The sequence below is a fragment of the Juglans microcarpa x Juglans regia genome, chromosome 3D (assembly GCF_004785595.1).
Source record: "Juglans microcarpa x Juglans regia isolate MS1-56 chromosome 3D, Jm3101_v1.0, whole genome shotgun sequence".
Lineage (NCBI taxonomy): Eukaryota > Viridiplantae > Streptophyta > Magnoliopsida > Fagales > Juglandaceae > Juglans > Juglans microcarpa x Juglans regia.
In genome coordinates, this window is record NC_054598.1 from 9,212,329 (window position 1) to 9,229,600 (window position 17,272).

Here is a 17,272-nt window from a genome sequence, read left to right on the forward strand (position 1 = left end):
ATCAATAAATAAAAAAATTTTTAACAAATTTAATACATAAATGATCAAAATATATAAATAAAATGAGACCACATAATATCATTATTATATTTTTATTGATTTGAGATTAACAATCGTCACTGATCACGATGTATAGGAGCACATCGTACGACCTAAGAATATAAACGGGAAGTGTTTGGTATTGTCCACTGTCACATACTATTGAATGGTAGATACACCAAAATTTATGGGTCACTCACAACAAGAGAGTTCAAAGCATAACTAGTATTTTATAAAATAATCAATAGTATTTTAATGTGTCACGCTTTTCAAGGTATTATTATCCAATTGAGAAAAAATTTTACTACACAATCTCCACCATATTTCATACTTCATATTTTTTTAAATTTTTTAAATTTTTAATATTTTTTTAAATTTTTTTTGAGTTTATTTTTTTAAAATTATTTCAAATTTTCTACTCATTATTCATATAATAAATATTTGATAAAAGAAAAAAAATTAAAAAAATATGAAATATAGAGTATAAAAAAGTTGTAAAGATTTATTCATCGAAAAATAGCGGAAATATTTCTCATAAGAATTAAAAGAAAAAAGTGAAATCGATTCTTGGGATATTCATAAAATTGGGTGGAGAATAAATGCGAAATAATTATAAAATTGTACTAATCTTGATGCATGGCGCAACTCAAGCATCATCCGCGGGGATTGGATTCAAGAATCACTCAAATTTATTTTAATTTATCTCATTATTATAATTTTTTTAAATTTTTATTTTAAATATAATAAACAATTCAATTTTTTTTAATTTCAAAACAATAATAATATTAAAAAAATAATATTCTAACAGTATTTTATTTAATTTTTAATTTTTATCTAAAATCATCTTATCTCATCTAACTATTCAAATCTTATCTTACCCTTGCCTATATCCCAAACATATTATTTGGATTGTAATTATATTGTAATAAGTAATTCTATATATAACCGTGAAGTATGTAAATATCGCGTAATTAATTTAAAAAAAAATGAAGTTTACTATTAAAAAATTAATTTTTTCCTATATAGATCTCATATTTTATTCACTTTTTTCAAAACGATTACGTGGTGGTTGCACAATTCACGATTACAAATATATTTTCTCTATTATAATTATATTGTTGGTAGATGTTTAAGATGTGTTTAGAGTATAGATGACGTGGTACTCTCAACTATTACAACATATTATGATGTTAACAATTATTTATATAAATATTTATTTATTTAACACGACATTTTATGATAAGTTTATAATATAACAGGTCTGTATTTTGAAATCATCTAATAATTAATTACTACTAGACTGCACATAATTCAAACACTGTCTTGGTTATCTAAGTAATTGAATAATGTTACTCATCATTTAAATTTTCATCATTCCATAACGTATTATTAAATAATTAAAAATTATTTATCATATTTTACTTGTGAACTTATCATCTAATACTACATTATAAGATGACGAGAGAATGATAAAAAAATAGATAATAAATAGATTTTTTCCTAAGTAATTTTGGGTTCGGTCAGATGATAGCACAACCATTCTCGATCGCTACAAATCTCGTTTAAGGATTTTGTAATTGTTTGTTTTCTCTGATTTTTCCTTTTTAAATATATTTTCATAGTTTTTAAATTTTTCATTCTTTAGGTCTTGGTTTCTGTTTACTTTTTTTTTTTTAAATGAATTTCTTAGCTTTTGAGATTAGTTTTTAACAAGTTGAAATTTTCCTTAAATCATTTGATGAATATCTGAAGAAATATTCGTCAAAAAATATTACAAAATTAAAACCAATGAAACAAAAAAATTATTAAAAAAAGAAGAGATCTCAGATCATGACCCTTAAAAAATTAATAATAAAGACTCTTGGAAACGGCAGTTGAGGGCAGAGCATGCGCGTGCCCGTCTGCCCTCGTTGGTTTTAACAATTCATTTTAATTTATTTTATTTTATCTCATATAATTATTAATTATTTTAAATTTTAAAATAAAATAATATTAAAATAATATATTTTAATAATATTTTATTTAATTTTTAATTTTAATTTTATCTCATTTGTAAAAATATACGAGTTAGACGACAGCACGATGTCTTGAATCAAGATATGCAATATAGATCCTATATATACAATGTAGATTTGATTAGATTCTCCTTGTCGTTTTGCTTTCTTTAAAGTAAAACTGGCATTTAGTGCGGCTACTATGCTGCTCTATTTTAACTGTTGGATGGTATGTCTAGTGTAAATTTTTTTTTTTCATATTTTTTTAATATATTTAAATATATTTAAAAAATAAAAAAATATATTAATATATTTAAAATTATTTCTTTAATCATTAAATAAAAAAAATTTTGACTAACGATTAAATAGAAATGTCAACTTGAAAAGATAAAATAGACTTTCTATTTCTTTAATGGGTCGGTACCTTGAACAGCGTGACTCTTTACAAACATATCTACTGATTATTTCATTTCATTTTCGTATAGAAATATTAAATTAGAAAAATTTTGAACATAAGTTTTACATGTATACCACTTAAAAGTTTATAATTTTATTTTTATAAAAATATGAAATATGAAGATAAAAAAATAAAATTACATATTTTTAAATAATATACAAAATGTAGAATTTCTGTGTAGCACGACTCATTACATTATCACTTTTTTCAAAATCTTGATATATTTTAAATTATTACTTGTCTAGAAAATATAAGTTACTTATAAGAAATAAATTTGACTCTTATTTTTGCTGAGTGACCAACAGATTTTGCAAAATTTTGAACGAACTTCTGAGGTTTTTATAAGAATTCTTTTATTTTTATCTTATTTTAACTAAATGACATATTTTGAAAGATTGTAAACATTAAAAAGAAAAAAGGTAATGTCTAAAATTCAAAAACGAAAAAGATAATCATTCAAGACTCGAAAACTTCACTTTGTTTACCATTTTTGAAGAATATTACATCACATTTTTAACTCAAATTTTAAATTTTGATAATCTTAAGTTCAAGAGAATTAAATAAAAATAATGCTAAGTGTACTTATAATTTATGTATAAAATAGATTTATTTTATCATTTTTTTTTTTAATTTAAAATTTAAATTTCATAATTATTAGCGTGAAGTAAATTTTTTTATAAGAATTTTTTAAAATATAATTAACATTTTCCATTAATAAAATAATGTAACTGCAAAATTACCTCATAACCATTGACATCGGTAGAAAGCATCCTGCTTTTTTTCTTCGAATTTTGTTAGATACAAGCTAGTTCGTATATCATATCACACCGATAATTTTTTTAATTTAAAAAAAATAAAAAAAAATTAAAAGAAGAAAAAAATCTTTTATATTATAAAAATTATTTTTATCTTTAATTCACATCATTTTATTAAACGTATATATTATATATCGATATTGATACAAGTTGCTTGCAGTAAAGTTTTTCTGTTTTTTTCTCCTGTCAGGCCAACGTCGGACCGTACAAGTTCGAAGCACTCACGTTTCTTCTCTCTCCATGTGCAACATCGGACCGCACTATTTCAAACTTCAAAGTTCAACTGTACACTCCCATATCTTCCCCAATTTTCCCACAGGAATCTTGGTCCAAATTCTCCTGTCATTTACCTGGACTTATATCTATATCTTCGATTTCCTCGTACGATTACGTCTTCTTTTAGATTTTCGATTAAGATGAGATAAATTGCTGATTTAGTTGCTTGGTCGATCAGGAATTCTTTGCTTCCCGTAGGAAGAAACGCGATAGTGAAGGCATTGACTCGAGAGTGAGTGCTGGAATATGAAACTCACACCGAGAGAGGTGGAGAAACTGTGTCTTCACAATGCCGGGTACCTAGCACAGAAGCGTCTCGCTCGTGGTCTAAGACTCAATTACACTGAAGCTGTGGCTCTCATTGCTACGCAGGTGCTGTATAATTCTGAGGCACTGTACCAAACGTGAAGTAGAAATAAATATATGCGCTGTATAAACCTTGTGTAGATACTGAGTGAGCTGCATCTTTGCTGTGTATTTTGGAACATGGAGAATAAGAATTTGGTGATTTACCACTAATTTCATTTCTTTTATTTATTTTTATTTTTGAAGATTCTGGAGTTCGTACGCGATGGTGATAAATCGGTGGCGGAGTTGATGGACGTTGGGAAACAACTTTTAGGAAGGTATTATTGTGAATTCTGTATGTTACATGTTTGTTATGACGTTGTTCACTTGTTTGTACACAGCTTTGGTACAGACTTAGATACACAAACAAATCCATACATACATATATACGAATAATTTTCCAGGTAGTATTGTCAATTGTATGTATAATTTGGTTTTCTCTAATGTTGGTTGTACAAGGCACAGAGTTGGTTCATAGTAGCTTGTTTTAAGTATTGATTCCATTGTGAATCATCAGAGGTTCCGACGTATAGAAACTAAATGTTGCCTTGTGTGTTAACAGGAGACAAGTTCTTCCTGCTGTACCATATCTTTTGGATTCTGTACAGGTATAAAGTGATTATGTTCCAAATTACTATTGAACCTTCCTGTGAACTCATCAATTAGGGATGCTGAGTTTTTAGTTTCCTTTTTATTTTTTCAATAATTCGAGCTAGCGATTTACCTGAGAAAGTTAATATTTACTGGTACATTTTCCTTTAGGGTATGAAAGTTGATTGGATTTTGTTCTGTTTACTTGTTGATTTGAGGCTTGAAAAGCTTAAAACATATTACGTGATGATAAACATGTATCAAACTTCCACCTTGTTATACCCTGAAACTCTGCCCTCCTCTTCCCCTGCAAAAAAGAGAGAACATCAAAAGAGAAAAAAAGGAAGAAACTTGCTTTGAACTGCATTATCAAGTTAATTTAATTGTAGGTTGAAGGGACCTTTCCTGATGGCACTAAGTTAATCACCGTTCATGATGCAATTGCTAGTGAACATGGAAATCTGGAGCTAGCTCTACATGGTTCTTTTCTTCCAGGTAAGGGCATGCCCTGTATTTTAAAGTTTGGAACTACTTTCTTTCACAAGCAATTTATCCTTGATTGTGTAGCGGTAATAGTACTATAATACAGCATCAGCATCATGCCTAGTAATAATATGGTTTTTGGAAGGAAAAAGGTTATTGTCAGCAGAAGCATCCTATGGAGAATTTAAATCTTACTCTCCATCTGTTGTCTCTGGATGTGGCACTTTGCATCCTTGGGATTTAACTTAAAAAAAGCTTGAGGACATAATCAGAATTAAACCAATATTTTCCATACATGAAGATCCTCAATTGGGAAGTTAAATTTTCTAGTAATCCATGAGCTTTTTGTGGTGATTGATAAACACTTTCTAGGTGTTGTTCCCTTCCTTTACGTGCATGTATAAAATAAAATTCGTCGTGTTCTCATTTTTCAATTAATTGTGAGAAACTTTTTAGAGTATGCACCACGTTTAGAGTTGAATCTGCATGGCTGAAATAGCATTTTGTTTCTGCAGTTCCTTCTCTAGAAAAGTTTCCTTGGGTAGAAGATAATAAAATTCCTGGTGAGATTATCTTTGGAGGTGGAAATATTACACTTAATCATGGAAAAAAAGCAGTAATCCTCAGAGTTGTCAACACTGGAGACAGGCCAGTTCAGGTGTTTCATTTAACCTATTAATCCTTATATTTGCGGGATCCTCGTCTTTTCCTTTTTCCCTCATTTGCATTTATCCATGGTTATTTAGTTGGAAATTATCTACTTAACTGCAATCATCTTCCTATTATATTCCGTTGCAGCTTCAGAATTTGGTGATGGAACTCGGAATGTTTTCTGAGTTATAATACTGCATTGTGATATTTATTTGAAGCAAAAAATCATTCGAAGATATTTTGACTGGCAGGCTGCTACTTTTTCAGCTTTCTATGTTATTTGGAGAGTTGAAACCCTTTCTGTAGTCTGAATTGGTTTGTATAGCTTACGTGGTTGACAGTCAGTTGCGAGTCTATTTTATGTTGGGGCGTAGACAGTTTTGGAGATCCTCACATCAAACATGGGTCTAGGATAGGGCGTTGCTGGCATACAGCGGGTGTCAATGAGATTGGGTACACACCATAGCAAAGACCTCTCACCAATTAGACGCCAAATACCATACATAATTGTTTTTCTTGGGTAGTTCTTACTTGCAGCATGTTAAGATATAAAATAATAAAATCTACCTCTTCCCATCAGCTTAAGTTTTTGTGACAAGTGATGATTTTACATGGTATTAGAGCAGAGGTCTGAGTTCGAACCTTGACCCTACACTTTACCCTATTTAATTAAATATTCCACTTGTTGGGCCTACTCATTGAGGGAAAGTCTGGCTCACAAGTGAGGGGGAGTGCTAAGATATAAAATAATAAAATCTACCTCTTTCCATCAGTTTAAGTTTTTGAGACAAGTGGTGATTTCACACAGCATCAGTCAGGAATGAAAAATTTAAGATTCTTGTTGTATGGACATACTTTGTTTTGCATAGTGATTTGTGTCAAAATATTGAATCATCCAATTTATATGACAGGTTGAGCATGTAAACATCTCATATATATTTTCTTTATCTGAGTAAATATATGGAAAACCGAATCCACGATGTTTCAGGTTGGCAGCCACTATCACTTTATTGAGGTGAATCCCTACTTGATTTTTGATCGACAGAAAGCATATGGCATGCGCCTAAACATACCAGCAGGGACAGCTACACGATTCGAGGTTGAACTTGCAGCCTTCATTGATATTTTTGTTTTTTAAGTATTTGCTATTATCCAAGAAAATACAGCAAAAACTTCTGGGGTGGTTTATCTTCTGTACATTAATATTCTGCCTATATTTTTGGCTTTTTATGACTTTCATATGTAATAAATTTTTTCCCTAGCAAAATATTTCTTGTTTTTTTAAATCATATTGTAATTGAATACTGTTTTATTTTTCCCTTATTACATCAACGTGTTCAGACATGTTCTGCTATTTGACTATTTGACTCTATGCATTCTTAGTACTACAAATGTTTTGTTTGGCCAGCCTGGGGAAACTAAAAGTGTCATACTTGTAAGCATTGGAGGTAAGAAAGTGATCAGAGGGGGACATGGCATTGCTGATGGTCCAGTTGATCATGCTAAATTTAGAGAAGTCATGGGAGCTGTAAACTTGAGAGACTTTGGGAATCTGGAAGAAAATAATGCTAGGTTAGGCGTTCTGTTGGCCAATTGTGTGCCTGCTTGTTTCACTTTATTTTGTGATATCAATTGGATTGGTTGAATAAGTAAATTGTTCCATTTAATGATAAGGATAAATGCAAAAGCCTTACCTCAAACTGAATTTGCAGTGAAGGCTTTACTGGAGAACATTCCGCTTTCAGCAAAATAATCTCTCATGAGGAATATGTCAACAAGTATGGCCCTACCACTGGTGACAAAATTAAGCTTGGTGATACAAACCTGTATGCTGAAATTGAAAGAGATGTTGCCATTTATGGTGATGAATGTGTCTTTGGAGGTGGGAAGGTTATAAGAGATGGAATGGGCCAGTCATGTGGGCATCCACCTGCTGTTTCTTTGGATACAGTTATTACAAATGCTGTGATAATTGATTATAGTGGAATTTTTAAGGCCGATATTGGGATCAAGGATGGTCTTATTGTTTCCCTTGGGAAAGCAGGCAATCCAGACATCATGGATGGTGTATTTTCAAATATTATAGGGGTAAATGCCATACTCACAGTGCAGATAGTATTGATGGTTCAATTACCCACCATTTTAATTGCACATACTCATCCCTTTTCAATAATAAGGTTAACACTGAGGTTATTGCGGGAGAAGGAATGATTGTAACTGCGGGAGCCATAGACTGTCATGTCCACTTCATATGCCCTCAATTGGCATATGAAGCTATATCAAGTGGTGAGCTACCCAACTGGAAATACTTTTTTGTGAAACATCAATATTTAACTACTGATATGTGTCTATACTTTCATAAAATTGGTGGCATGTTAAATATAGATGATATGTGTCTATACTGGAAACTTGCAAACATCAATATTTAACTACTGGTATGTGTCTGTACTTTCATAAAATTGGTGGCATGTTAAATATAGATGACAAAAGTATTGAAGCTCAATCATCTTGTTATGCTTATGTTATATCTGGACAGCATAGATGCTTTTTCGATTCCATAGTATCAAACTTAATTAATAACTTGAAGCGAATCAGACTCAAATATTTTTGGGCCGGTTGCACGTTATCATTCATTACTGCTTGACATGCTTGTATGAAGTACATTTTTTTTGGTGCCTAGAGTTCAGGTGTCTGTCCCTTAGCAATCTGAGTAACCTCTGGATGTAAACGAAAATTACTGAAACAATCATCTCTCCGTAATTTTTACTTCATTTTTCTGAAACATAATTATATGTAGGAACCACAACATTAGTTGGAGGAGGAACGGGACCTGCTGATGGAACGCGTGCGACAACTTGTACTCCAGCAATATCACAAATGAAGTTAATGCTGCAATCAACTGACGAGATGCCTCTAAATTTTGGTTTTACGGGAAAAGTATGCTCAATTTGTTATAGGTTTCATAAATTTGTCTCTGCTTTTTCCCCCTTTACACATTTAAGGAAGACCTTTTACTAGTCATTATGTATATGAATGGGCAGCGCAAACATTGAATTCTAAAATCTTTTCCTGCTTAGTGCTTCCCCCGGGGTTTCTTCTTTTTTCTTCTATCCCTATCGATTTCTTCTACTTTTCTTCTGTTATTATCTTTGTTTTTCAGGGGAACAGTGCAAAACCTGATGAACTGCATGAAATAATTAGAGCCGGGGCAATGGGACTGAAGCTGCATGAGGACTGGGGAACTACTCCTGCCGCAATAGACAATGCTTTGAATGTTGCAGAACATTATGACATCCAGGCACTTTTTATGTTTTGAATATTTCTTTTGCATTTATGTAAACCATTTTGAGTTTCAACATCACTCCCCAAATTTTTTTCATCTGTTTTTTGGACAGGTTAATATCCACACGGACACCTTGAATGAATCGGGATTTGTTGAACATTCTATTGCTGCATTTAAAGGAAGAACTATTCATACCTATCACAGGTACAATTTGCATGCTGCTTGCAATATCAACCAGAAAAAAAAAAAAAAACTGCATGTGCATACTTGTGGCATTTGTTTTCAGTCTTCTAAGTTAGATTTCGTGTAAAAAATGATGATAAATAAGAATAAGAATAGGTTTATAAAATTATTATGCCCGAAAGCCACAGCAACATAGCCGACCATTTATTTGGGCTAAGAAGCCGCTACTCAGATGGTTCTGCAGCCTCTCCAAGTCGTTCTTGGAGTTCAAGCTAGCTGGATTTGTGGAATTTTCTTTGCCACCTTTTTGCCTCATGACAATCTTTTGCCTTAGAAGACATTGTTGGTTTCTTGACATTAGTGGGCTAGTTTACCACCACGGTGTTATAGCATTATAGCTCTTTATGCAAGGCATTAAATGCATTTTTCGGTCAATCTCGTCTTTTTTTTTGGCTGTTGCATACAGTAATTTAGTTCTACAGGAGCAACATGACTGAGGCTCCTTTTCTTCACACCATGGGTAAAGTTTCGCCTGGTCTATATATACGTGTCGGCACTTTCTAAACATAGAGAGAAGAAAATAGCTGGACTAAGTTAATTAGTGTTAACAGATAGCTCTCTTTATGAGTGACTGAGTTGTTGTGTATTGGGTCTTGGATTTGGTGTTTGCCACTGCCTTTTATACTCTGTCTTTGTAAGAAAAATGGTTTCCTGACTGTCTTCAATGTGGACTTACTCTATGTCCTTATATGTTATTGACTTTTTTCGTCCTCCCTCTTCTTTATTGTTAGCCAACTAAAATGTTACTTTTGCATAACACAGTGATATCAAAGCCATCAATGTTTTGTATTTGTTTATTGAGGAATTATGTTCCGTGATACCCCTTGATGGGAATTTTACTTAAAAGTGGCTTTGACGTCTTGCCATTTTTGGTCATACGGGGAGTACTTTCTCACCCTTTCCATAGTTCAGATTTTCACATATTGCTGCCTATCCTTCCTAAGCTTCAGGTTGTCATGACTGATAACTATGACTGATTGCAGCATTTTAGGTGATTTTAATTCTTTCTCTTGTTGATAGGAGTCAAGAAGTTCATCTACTTTTTACTTTTTGCCTTATTTTCAACCTTTCCAGCTTTTGATGGTTGTCCTACTTCCTTGATTCTTTGGGACAGTGAAGGTGCTGGTGGTGGTCATGCTCCAGATATCATTAAAGTATGTGGTGTAAAACATGTCCTGCCATCATCTACGAACCCCACACGGCCTTTTACTTTCAACACTATAGATGAGCATCTTGACATGCTGGTATGCAAAAATAATGGAAATAATGATACAGTGTGCAACCTGAATCTCCAGTTATCAATTGGGTTTTAATACATACAGATGGTCTGCCATCACCTCGATAAAGATATTCCAGAAGACGTGGCTTTTGCTGAATCAAGGATAAGGGCTGAAACAATTGCTGCAGAGGATATTTTGCATGATATGGGGGCAATTAGCATCATTGCTTCCGATGCACAAGCTATGGGTCGCATTGGAGAGGTTAATAATTCCTTTTCTTTTTACTCTTTTCGTTCCCTCGCAGAGGTTTTTGTTGGAATAATTCTGTTAGTATTTGCAATGATGGTCTGAACTTGTCTGATAAAACAGTCAACCAAACATTAGAACATCGTGAGACCTGGTAGCTTAGTTGATACTGTGGATTTCAAGTTATTCTGATTGATAAGATACATTCACTGTTTTTAAAGGTAACTAAGAAAAATCATCTTCCAATGTATGGAGACAGGCTCTGGGTGCTGATACAGCCACTCAACATGACTGGCAAACGTACAACACAAATCCTACTGAGGATGTAGGACAGGGTTACCTCATGATAAAATGAAGTGCTTGTTGCTAAGCTCTAGTGTTGACAAGTTATGATCTTATATTAAGTTTGCAACTTAACAATGGGATGTTAGCATTCTCTTGAGTGCACTCCAACAGATGAATTCTGCTTAACGTTTGTCCTATCAATCTTCCCTTAATTATTGTGGCTCATATTGTCTTTTTTATCCAGATGTTTATATATGACAGCATTAATAGTCTTCGTATCTGAAGAGGTCTTGCAAAATCTTTTGTTACCAGGTGATAAGCAGAACTTGGCAAACTGCCCACAAGATGAAGTTACAAAGAGGGTCGATTGACCCTAGTGGACCAGACAATGACAATCTTCGTATCAAGCGTTACATTGCTAAATACACAATAAATCCTGCCATAGCTAATGGGCTTTCTGAATATGTTGGCTCAGTTGAGGTATGCTAGTTCTAGTATCTAAGAGCTCAATACAATGTGGGCCAAATAAAAGTATATGTATCACATTTATCTTGTTCACTCATACACTTGGATTCAGTCTCGTTCGGTTTTTGATTAATTCATCAGTGGTTGGTTGGTTCCCCCCCTAAACGTATCCAATATAGGAAGCCAACCCATTCGCAGTAAGTTGATACCAATACCCTAATCACAAAATCTGGATATAGTTGACTGCAGTCAGTAATTCTGTCAAATCGTGACATTGCAGTTGACTTGAAGATGGGATCCAGTGGGTTCTGGATGATCTATCAAAAGTTCTAACATTGTTCTTATATTAATATGAAGTGTATCAATTTTTCCCCTTTTCCTAGTAACATTTGTTTCTCCAGGTGGGAAAGTTGGCCGATCTTGTTCTGTGGAAGCCATCCTTCTTTGGTGCAAAACCAGAAATGATAGTAAAAGGTGGTGCAGTTGCGTGGGCTAATATGGGCGATCCAAACGCAAGCATTCCCACACCTGAACCGGTAAAGTTTCCTTTGACTTCTATATTCTGGAGCATGTTATACGACAGATTGATGAGCATGGTTTATCCACATCGAGCAATTGTTTTGAATTTATGATATTATAAAATGTTGACTACATCAATGGAAATTACATCCCACAGTTTGAAATCGTCTCATTGTTGGGTTGGAACATTGACCTGCAACTTGATAATAAATCTGACTCAGAGGTGCCGGTTGTGCCCAACTTTGATGCATGAACTAATTAAAACTTAAAGACATAAGTGAACCTACTTAGAGAACTTCCAACCATTAAAAGGTCTCACATACTTTTGGATGGTTAGAAAAATTGCATTCGATTTTTTTTTGGGGGGGGGGGGGGGGGGGGGGGGGGGGGGGGGGGGCGGTGACTCAAAAGAAAGTTATAGATTGCATGAATGAAGAAAAATCTTGTTCAGATTCTGACAGTAATCTCAGTGGTTCTGCTGAGATTAGAACAGAGAATTCAGGATAAATGGCATCAAGCTCATTTCTTACTGCGATAACGTTTTCAGGTAATGATGAGGCCCATGTTTGGAGCATTTGGGAAGGCTGGAAGTGCTCACTCCATTGCTTTTGTCAGCAAGGCATGAATCTCTACTTTGCCCTCTCCCCTCCCTCTCTCTTTTTTTTTCCCTCGCTTTCTTTCTTGTAATTAAGTTTGTGTTTGTTTTCCTTTCTTTTATCTCCCCTACAAACAGGCAGCTTTGAATATTGGAGTTAAAGCCGCATACGGACTCAACAAGAGAGTAGAAGCTGTGAGCAAGGTTAGGCAGCTAACCAAAGCTGACATGAAACTCAACAATGCTCTTCCAAACATCACGGTGGACCCAGAGACATACACGGTCACAGCCGATGGTGAGGTTCTTACCTGTGCTGCAGCCACCACCGTTCCTCTTTCTCGGAATTACTTCCTCTTTTAGGCATATTGGTAATATGTCAGAGCCTCTACCAGTTCATGTTTTGAAGTAGACTTTCCAAACTGAAATAAATGACGATGCTGCCAAAATGAACCGAAATAGCACTTTCCTAATGGACTCTTTGACTGGATGTCTACTCCACCTGAACTACTCCTCGCTCTTCCCTTGACCTTTAATTTTAATTCTTACCCTTTTTATTTTGTAACTCTTTGTTTTTTTTTTTTTTTCCTCGTAACAAATCAATTAACACAAAATCTCTCCTTGAATGGACTTACGTGGATACAAATGATTTTGGGTTTAAAAGTTTTGCCAAGTTAAAAAATGTCATGAACTTCTTATGGCTAGACTGCTTCGGGATTTAATAAGATCCCAATATAAAATAGTATGTAAGAACATCGTTTTCTAACTTTTAACTTCAATCTTTACCTATTCTATAATTAAAAAATCAAAAAGACAAAGAAAAAGTTATCGAAACAACCATTATTCGATGCGTTGCAGGCGGGAGAAGGCTCCCCCAAATCCCAAACCCACCCATAGGAGGTAACCTATGGCAACACCTCTCTTTCTCTCGGGTACTGAAAAAGTTAGAGCGTTACGCTGCTCTAAACCCAAAAAATATGCATAAAAAGTAGAGGATTAAAGTTCTTCAAAACTGAAGAAATATACATGAGCAAGTAGAAGAGGAAAACTTCTTTTCCTGCAGTTTCTCGGTGACCAAACAGATTATTGGTGTGAATTGTGCAAAATAAATCTTACGGACAATATTGGTGTGAAATGTGAAACGGAAGAAAGTAAACTCTCTATCCCTCCATTACCCTCGGAATCTATATTTTTCATCACTCAAAAATTGGGAGGAATGGATTGCCATCAACTTAAGAGACATGACAGACGTCCTTAAGCTTGTGTAAAAACTTGCATAGGAAGAATATGTAATCAAGTACTCCGTTTAGTTTGACAGTTCAAAGATTTAACATCCCAATTTAATAATCTAGGTACCTGATTATTTTTCCAACCATTACTATTTCTGTAATTAGAGGCTGTACAGGTAATTTCAATAGTGATCTTGAAATATTTTATTATTAAAATATAATTTTTAATATTTTAAAATGAGATAAAATGAGATGAAATATTTTATTATTAAAATATAATTTTTATTTTAAAATTTAAAAAATTAAAAAATTAAAAAATTTATTATATTTTATATAAAAATTTAAAAAAATTATAATAATAAATTGAAATGAAATAAAATAATTTTATATATTAAACCGGTGCTTATCTTTTGAGGATGAAACGACAAAAGGATGAGTTGAAGTCAATGAATCATGCAAAAAAACCAAAAAAGGAAAAGCACTAAAGTACTGACCTTTTTTGTTTTTTTTTTTCAGCAAGATACTGGATCTGTGATCCATTTAAACACGATGACAAGGATGAAGTAATATTTTCACTACCTTTAGTATCTCTCTCAAAGCACAACGAGCAGGTACTTTTTTTATCAAGTATTTTCCCAGCTTCAGTTCACATAACTTGCTTGCAGTTCTAGTTCTAAGTAGTTTTGTTGCAATCCATCTACAATAGTTGTATTTTCTCTTTCCTTAGACCTGTTATCTCTTTGCCAGTTTTTCCCCATCTATTGTAACTTCCCGATCTTAGATCTGATGTCTATTGCTTTTTTCAAACTTTTCATCATCAAAAGGCTAAAGCGGGTTACTCTATATACATAGTGACAGTAAAATCGAGGATAGACCTGTTTTGTGATGGTTTGATATACTGACGACACCAGAAGAAGCTTGGTGTGAACAGTATATTTTTCTCAACGTTAAACTCTGATTTTTTGGTCAGACGTGTATTGAACTCTTCTTCTCTAGCCTACACCTTGAGATCGATCTTCATTTGCCCCATTTGGACTCCAATCCTTAACGTCATCGGCAATCAGCGTCCTAAACATCCGCAATTCCTCCAGGTCAGGCTCTTACTCCAAAAAAGCTTTCGATGTAAGATTATATCAATTGCTAATTTTAAATTTAATTGCTTATTGTCACTGGGGCTATGTCTTGGATTTGACCGTGGCTTTATGCCTTTGTCCAACCATCACGAATGCAGATGTTCTTGCATGTGTGCGTGTGAGAGAGAGAGGAGATGGAGGAGACAAGAGTAAATTATATTGATTTCATCCATGAGCATCCGTTGGTCTTCAAAGAAGATCTGGAAAATGATGGGAACAAGGAAGCTGTTTGCTCGAGGTGCCAGGAACCAGTGTTGGGTTCCGGCTACAAATTCTCCGAATGCAACTTCCTACTTCATAAATCATGCAATGAACCGCCCCTCGAAATACACCACCCTTTGCACCAAAACCACACCCTTATTCTCTGTGCGCCATCAACATATGTTGCTTGTGATGGTTGCTACGAGAATTGCAGCATACGCTTATTTTACAGTTGTAAGCAATGCAAATTTGACATCGACATTAGATGCGTTTCCCGCTGGCGAAATAGCATCGATGAATGTCACCGACATGACTTCGTCCCCATCTTGAAGCAGATCCAATTCACTTGCGATGCGTGTGGTGAGGAAACCAAAGACGTTGCTTACCTCTGTAGCCTCTGTCGATTCTTGGTTCACGGAAAATGTACTCGATATCCACGCACCATCAGTACAACTGTACATAATCACTCTCTCACTCTCACATGTTCTCTTCATCAAATGGTAGAGGAGAAGGACGACATATTCTGTAAACTTTGCCATAGAAAGGTAAAAACAAAGTACGGAGTTTATTACTGTCAAGATTGCAGTTATGCTGCCCACTTGCAATGCGCACAAAAGTATGAAGGTGAGTGGATGGACCCAACCACAGAGTCGGTACCTTGCGAATCTGATTTGGTCTCGGAGATCAAACATTTTAGTCATGAACACAAATTAATCATCAGTAAAAAGGAGCTCGAGGATGATAAGATTTGCGAGGGATGTATGCTTTCAATCTCCCCCCCGTTTTACAGCTGTGAGCAATGTAACTTCTTTCTACACCGTAGCTGTACCAAACTTCTTCCCAAGAAGCAACAGTCCCTTTTTCACGGACACCCACTCACCCTCCTCTCACAGGCACCTTCCCCAAGTGGCATATTCAGATGTTTTGCTTGTAGCCGTTTTCAACATGGCTTCTGTTATAAATGTGACTTATGCAAGTACAAAGTCGATATTCAATGCGCTTCTCTTCCGGAAACTCTAAAGCATGAAGGTCACCAACACTCCCTCTTCATAGGTTTGAATCGTGATCGAATAGTATGCAATGGCTGTTATGATGAGTATCGTCCTTCTCACTTATTTGTATGCAAAAAATGCGAGACGTTCGGCTTGTGTTTTAGATGTGCAACTCTTCCATATAGAGTTAGGTATGAATATGATTTACATGATTACTTGACACTCACGTATAGTGTTGAAGACGATTCTGGAGAATACTATTGTTTTATTTGCGAGGAAAGTAGAGACTCAAGGAAGTGGTTCTACTATTGTAAGGAATGCGACTTTGCTGCACATCCCGATTGTGTTATTGGCAAGTATTCGCGCATAAAGTTTGGAAGAACCTTCACATGTCGTCAACATGAACATCCTGTCACTATTGTCCAGAAGAACGAGTACTCTGCTCCGTGTGATACTTGTGGCACCACTTTTCATGGCTTGGCTGTAGCATGTACTCAATGCAAATTCAATTCCCACTTATTTGTCCAATGGTGGCTCCCAGAGGGTATTTGTGCCCCCCGCAAGATTATAACATTATAAAGAAATAGACGGTATTTTTATGTATTGTAGACTGCACATGAGCATTTATCGCTGTTTATATCTCTTTGAATTGAAGCATTTAGTTAAACGTGAAAATAAATATATAGTTGATGAGAACTGCGATTGGAAACACTACCCAACTAAAAAAGGAAATTATATAATGGTCAAGGAGAGGCAGAAAATTGAGGTTGCACTAGGTGGCTGTACTTGTAGGGACAATCTGTAATTGGAAGAGTTTCATTGTATAAGTTGTATTTTATATATATTTGAGTTTTGGCCTATTTATATTAACACGCTACTTATTATTATGGGACTCAGTTGTTTTAAAAAAAAAGTCCAAATATCAATAATTTTTTAGAATAGTTATTAGTTGATGTGAAATACTTAAGGCCTGTTTGGAATTGCGTTAGGAGTTTAAAAAATATTTAAATAACCTTAAAAACTTTAGAGTGAGAAATTAGATTATTTGAATTTTATATATTAAAATGCTTTTTAATCTCAAATAAGTTAAAAAATACATTGGAAGAAAAACATCATTTTTGTATTTTTTTTTAACGTATTTTTCCGAATAATACGGAACGTAATTGGAGTTTTAAAAAGACAGTCAATAGGCTGTAAAAATACTCATATA

General features: G+C 34.1%; 2 protein-coding genes across 3 annotated transcripts; both read left to right on the forward strand.

Moving 5' to 3' along the window:
* Positions 1-3,475: 3,475 nt before the first annotated feature.
* On the forward strand, positions 3,476-12,980 carry LOC121254864 (urease-like). 2 transcript variants are annotated; one of them, XM_041155051.1, is made up of 19 exons: positions 3,476-3,590; positions 3,760-3,953; positions 4,134-4,207; positions 4,492-4,537; positions 4,910-5,015; positions 5,519-5,661; positions 6,643-6,753; positions 7,063-7,226; positions 7,367-7,742; positions 7,832-7,940; positions 8,452-8,591; positions 8,815-8,952; positions 9,050-9,141; positions 10,295-10,424; positions 10,503-10,661; positions 11,244-11,411; positions 11,798-11,932; positions 12,463-12,534; positions 12,649-12,980. In XM_041155051.1, exons 2-19 carry the CDS (start codon positions 3,828-3,830, stop codon positions 12,868-12,870), a joined length of 2,511 nt encoding a protein of 836 aa, XP_041010985.1. In that variant the 5' UTR covers positions 3,476-3,590; positions 3,760-3,827; the 3' UTR covers positions 12,871-12,980. The 2 variants fall into 2 exon arrangements, with proteins under 2 accessions (XP_041010985.1, XP_041010984.1); XM_041155050.1 differs by having other exon boundaries at positions 3,532-3,686.
* Positions 12,981-14,403: 1,423 nt separating this feature from the next.
* Positions 14,404-16,641, forward strand: LOC121255004. The gene is made up of 2 exons (XM_041155302.1): positions 14,404-14,827; positions 14,968-16,641. Exon 2 carries the CDS (start codon positions 15,004-15,006, stop codon positions 16,639-16,641), a length of 1,638 nt encoding a protein of 545 aa, XP_041011236.1. The 5' UTR covers positions 14,404-14,827; positions 14,968-15,003.
* The last annotated feature ends 631 nt before the right edge of the window (positions 16,642-17,272 follow it).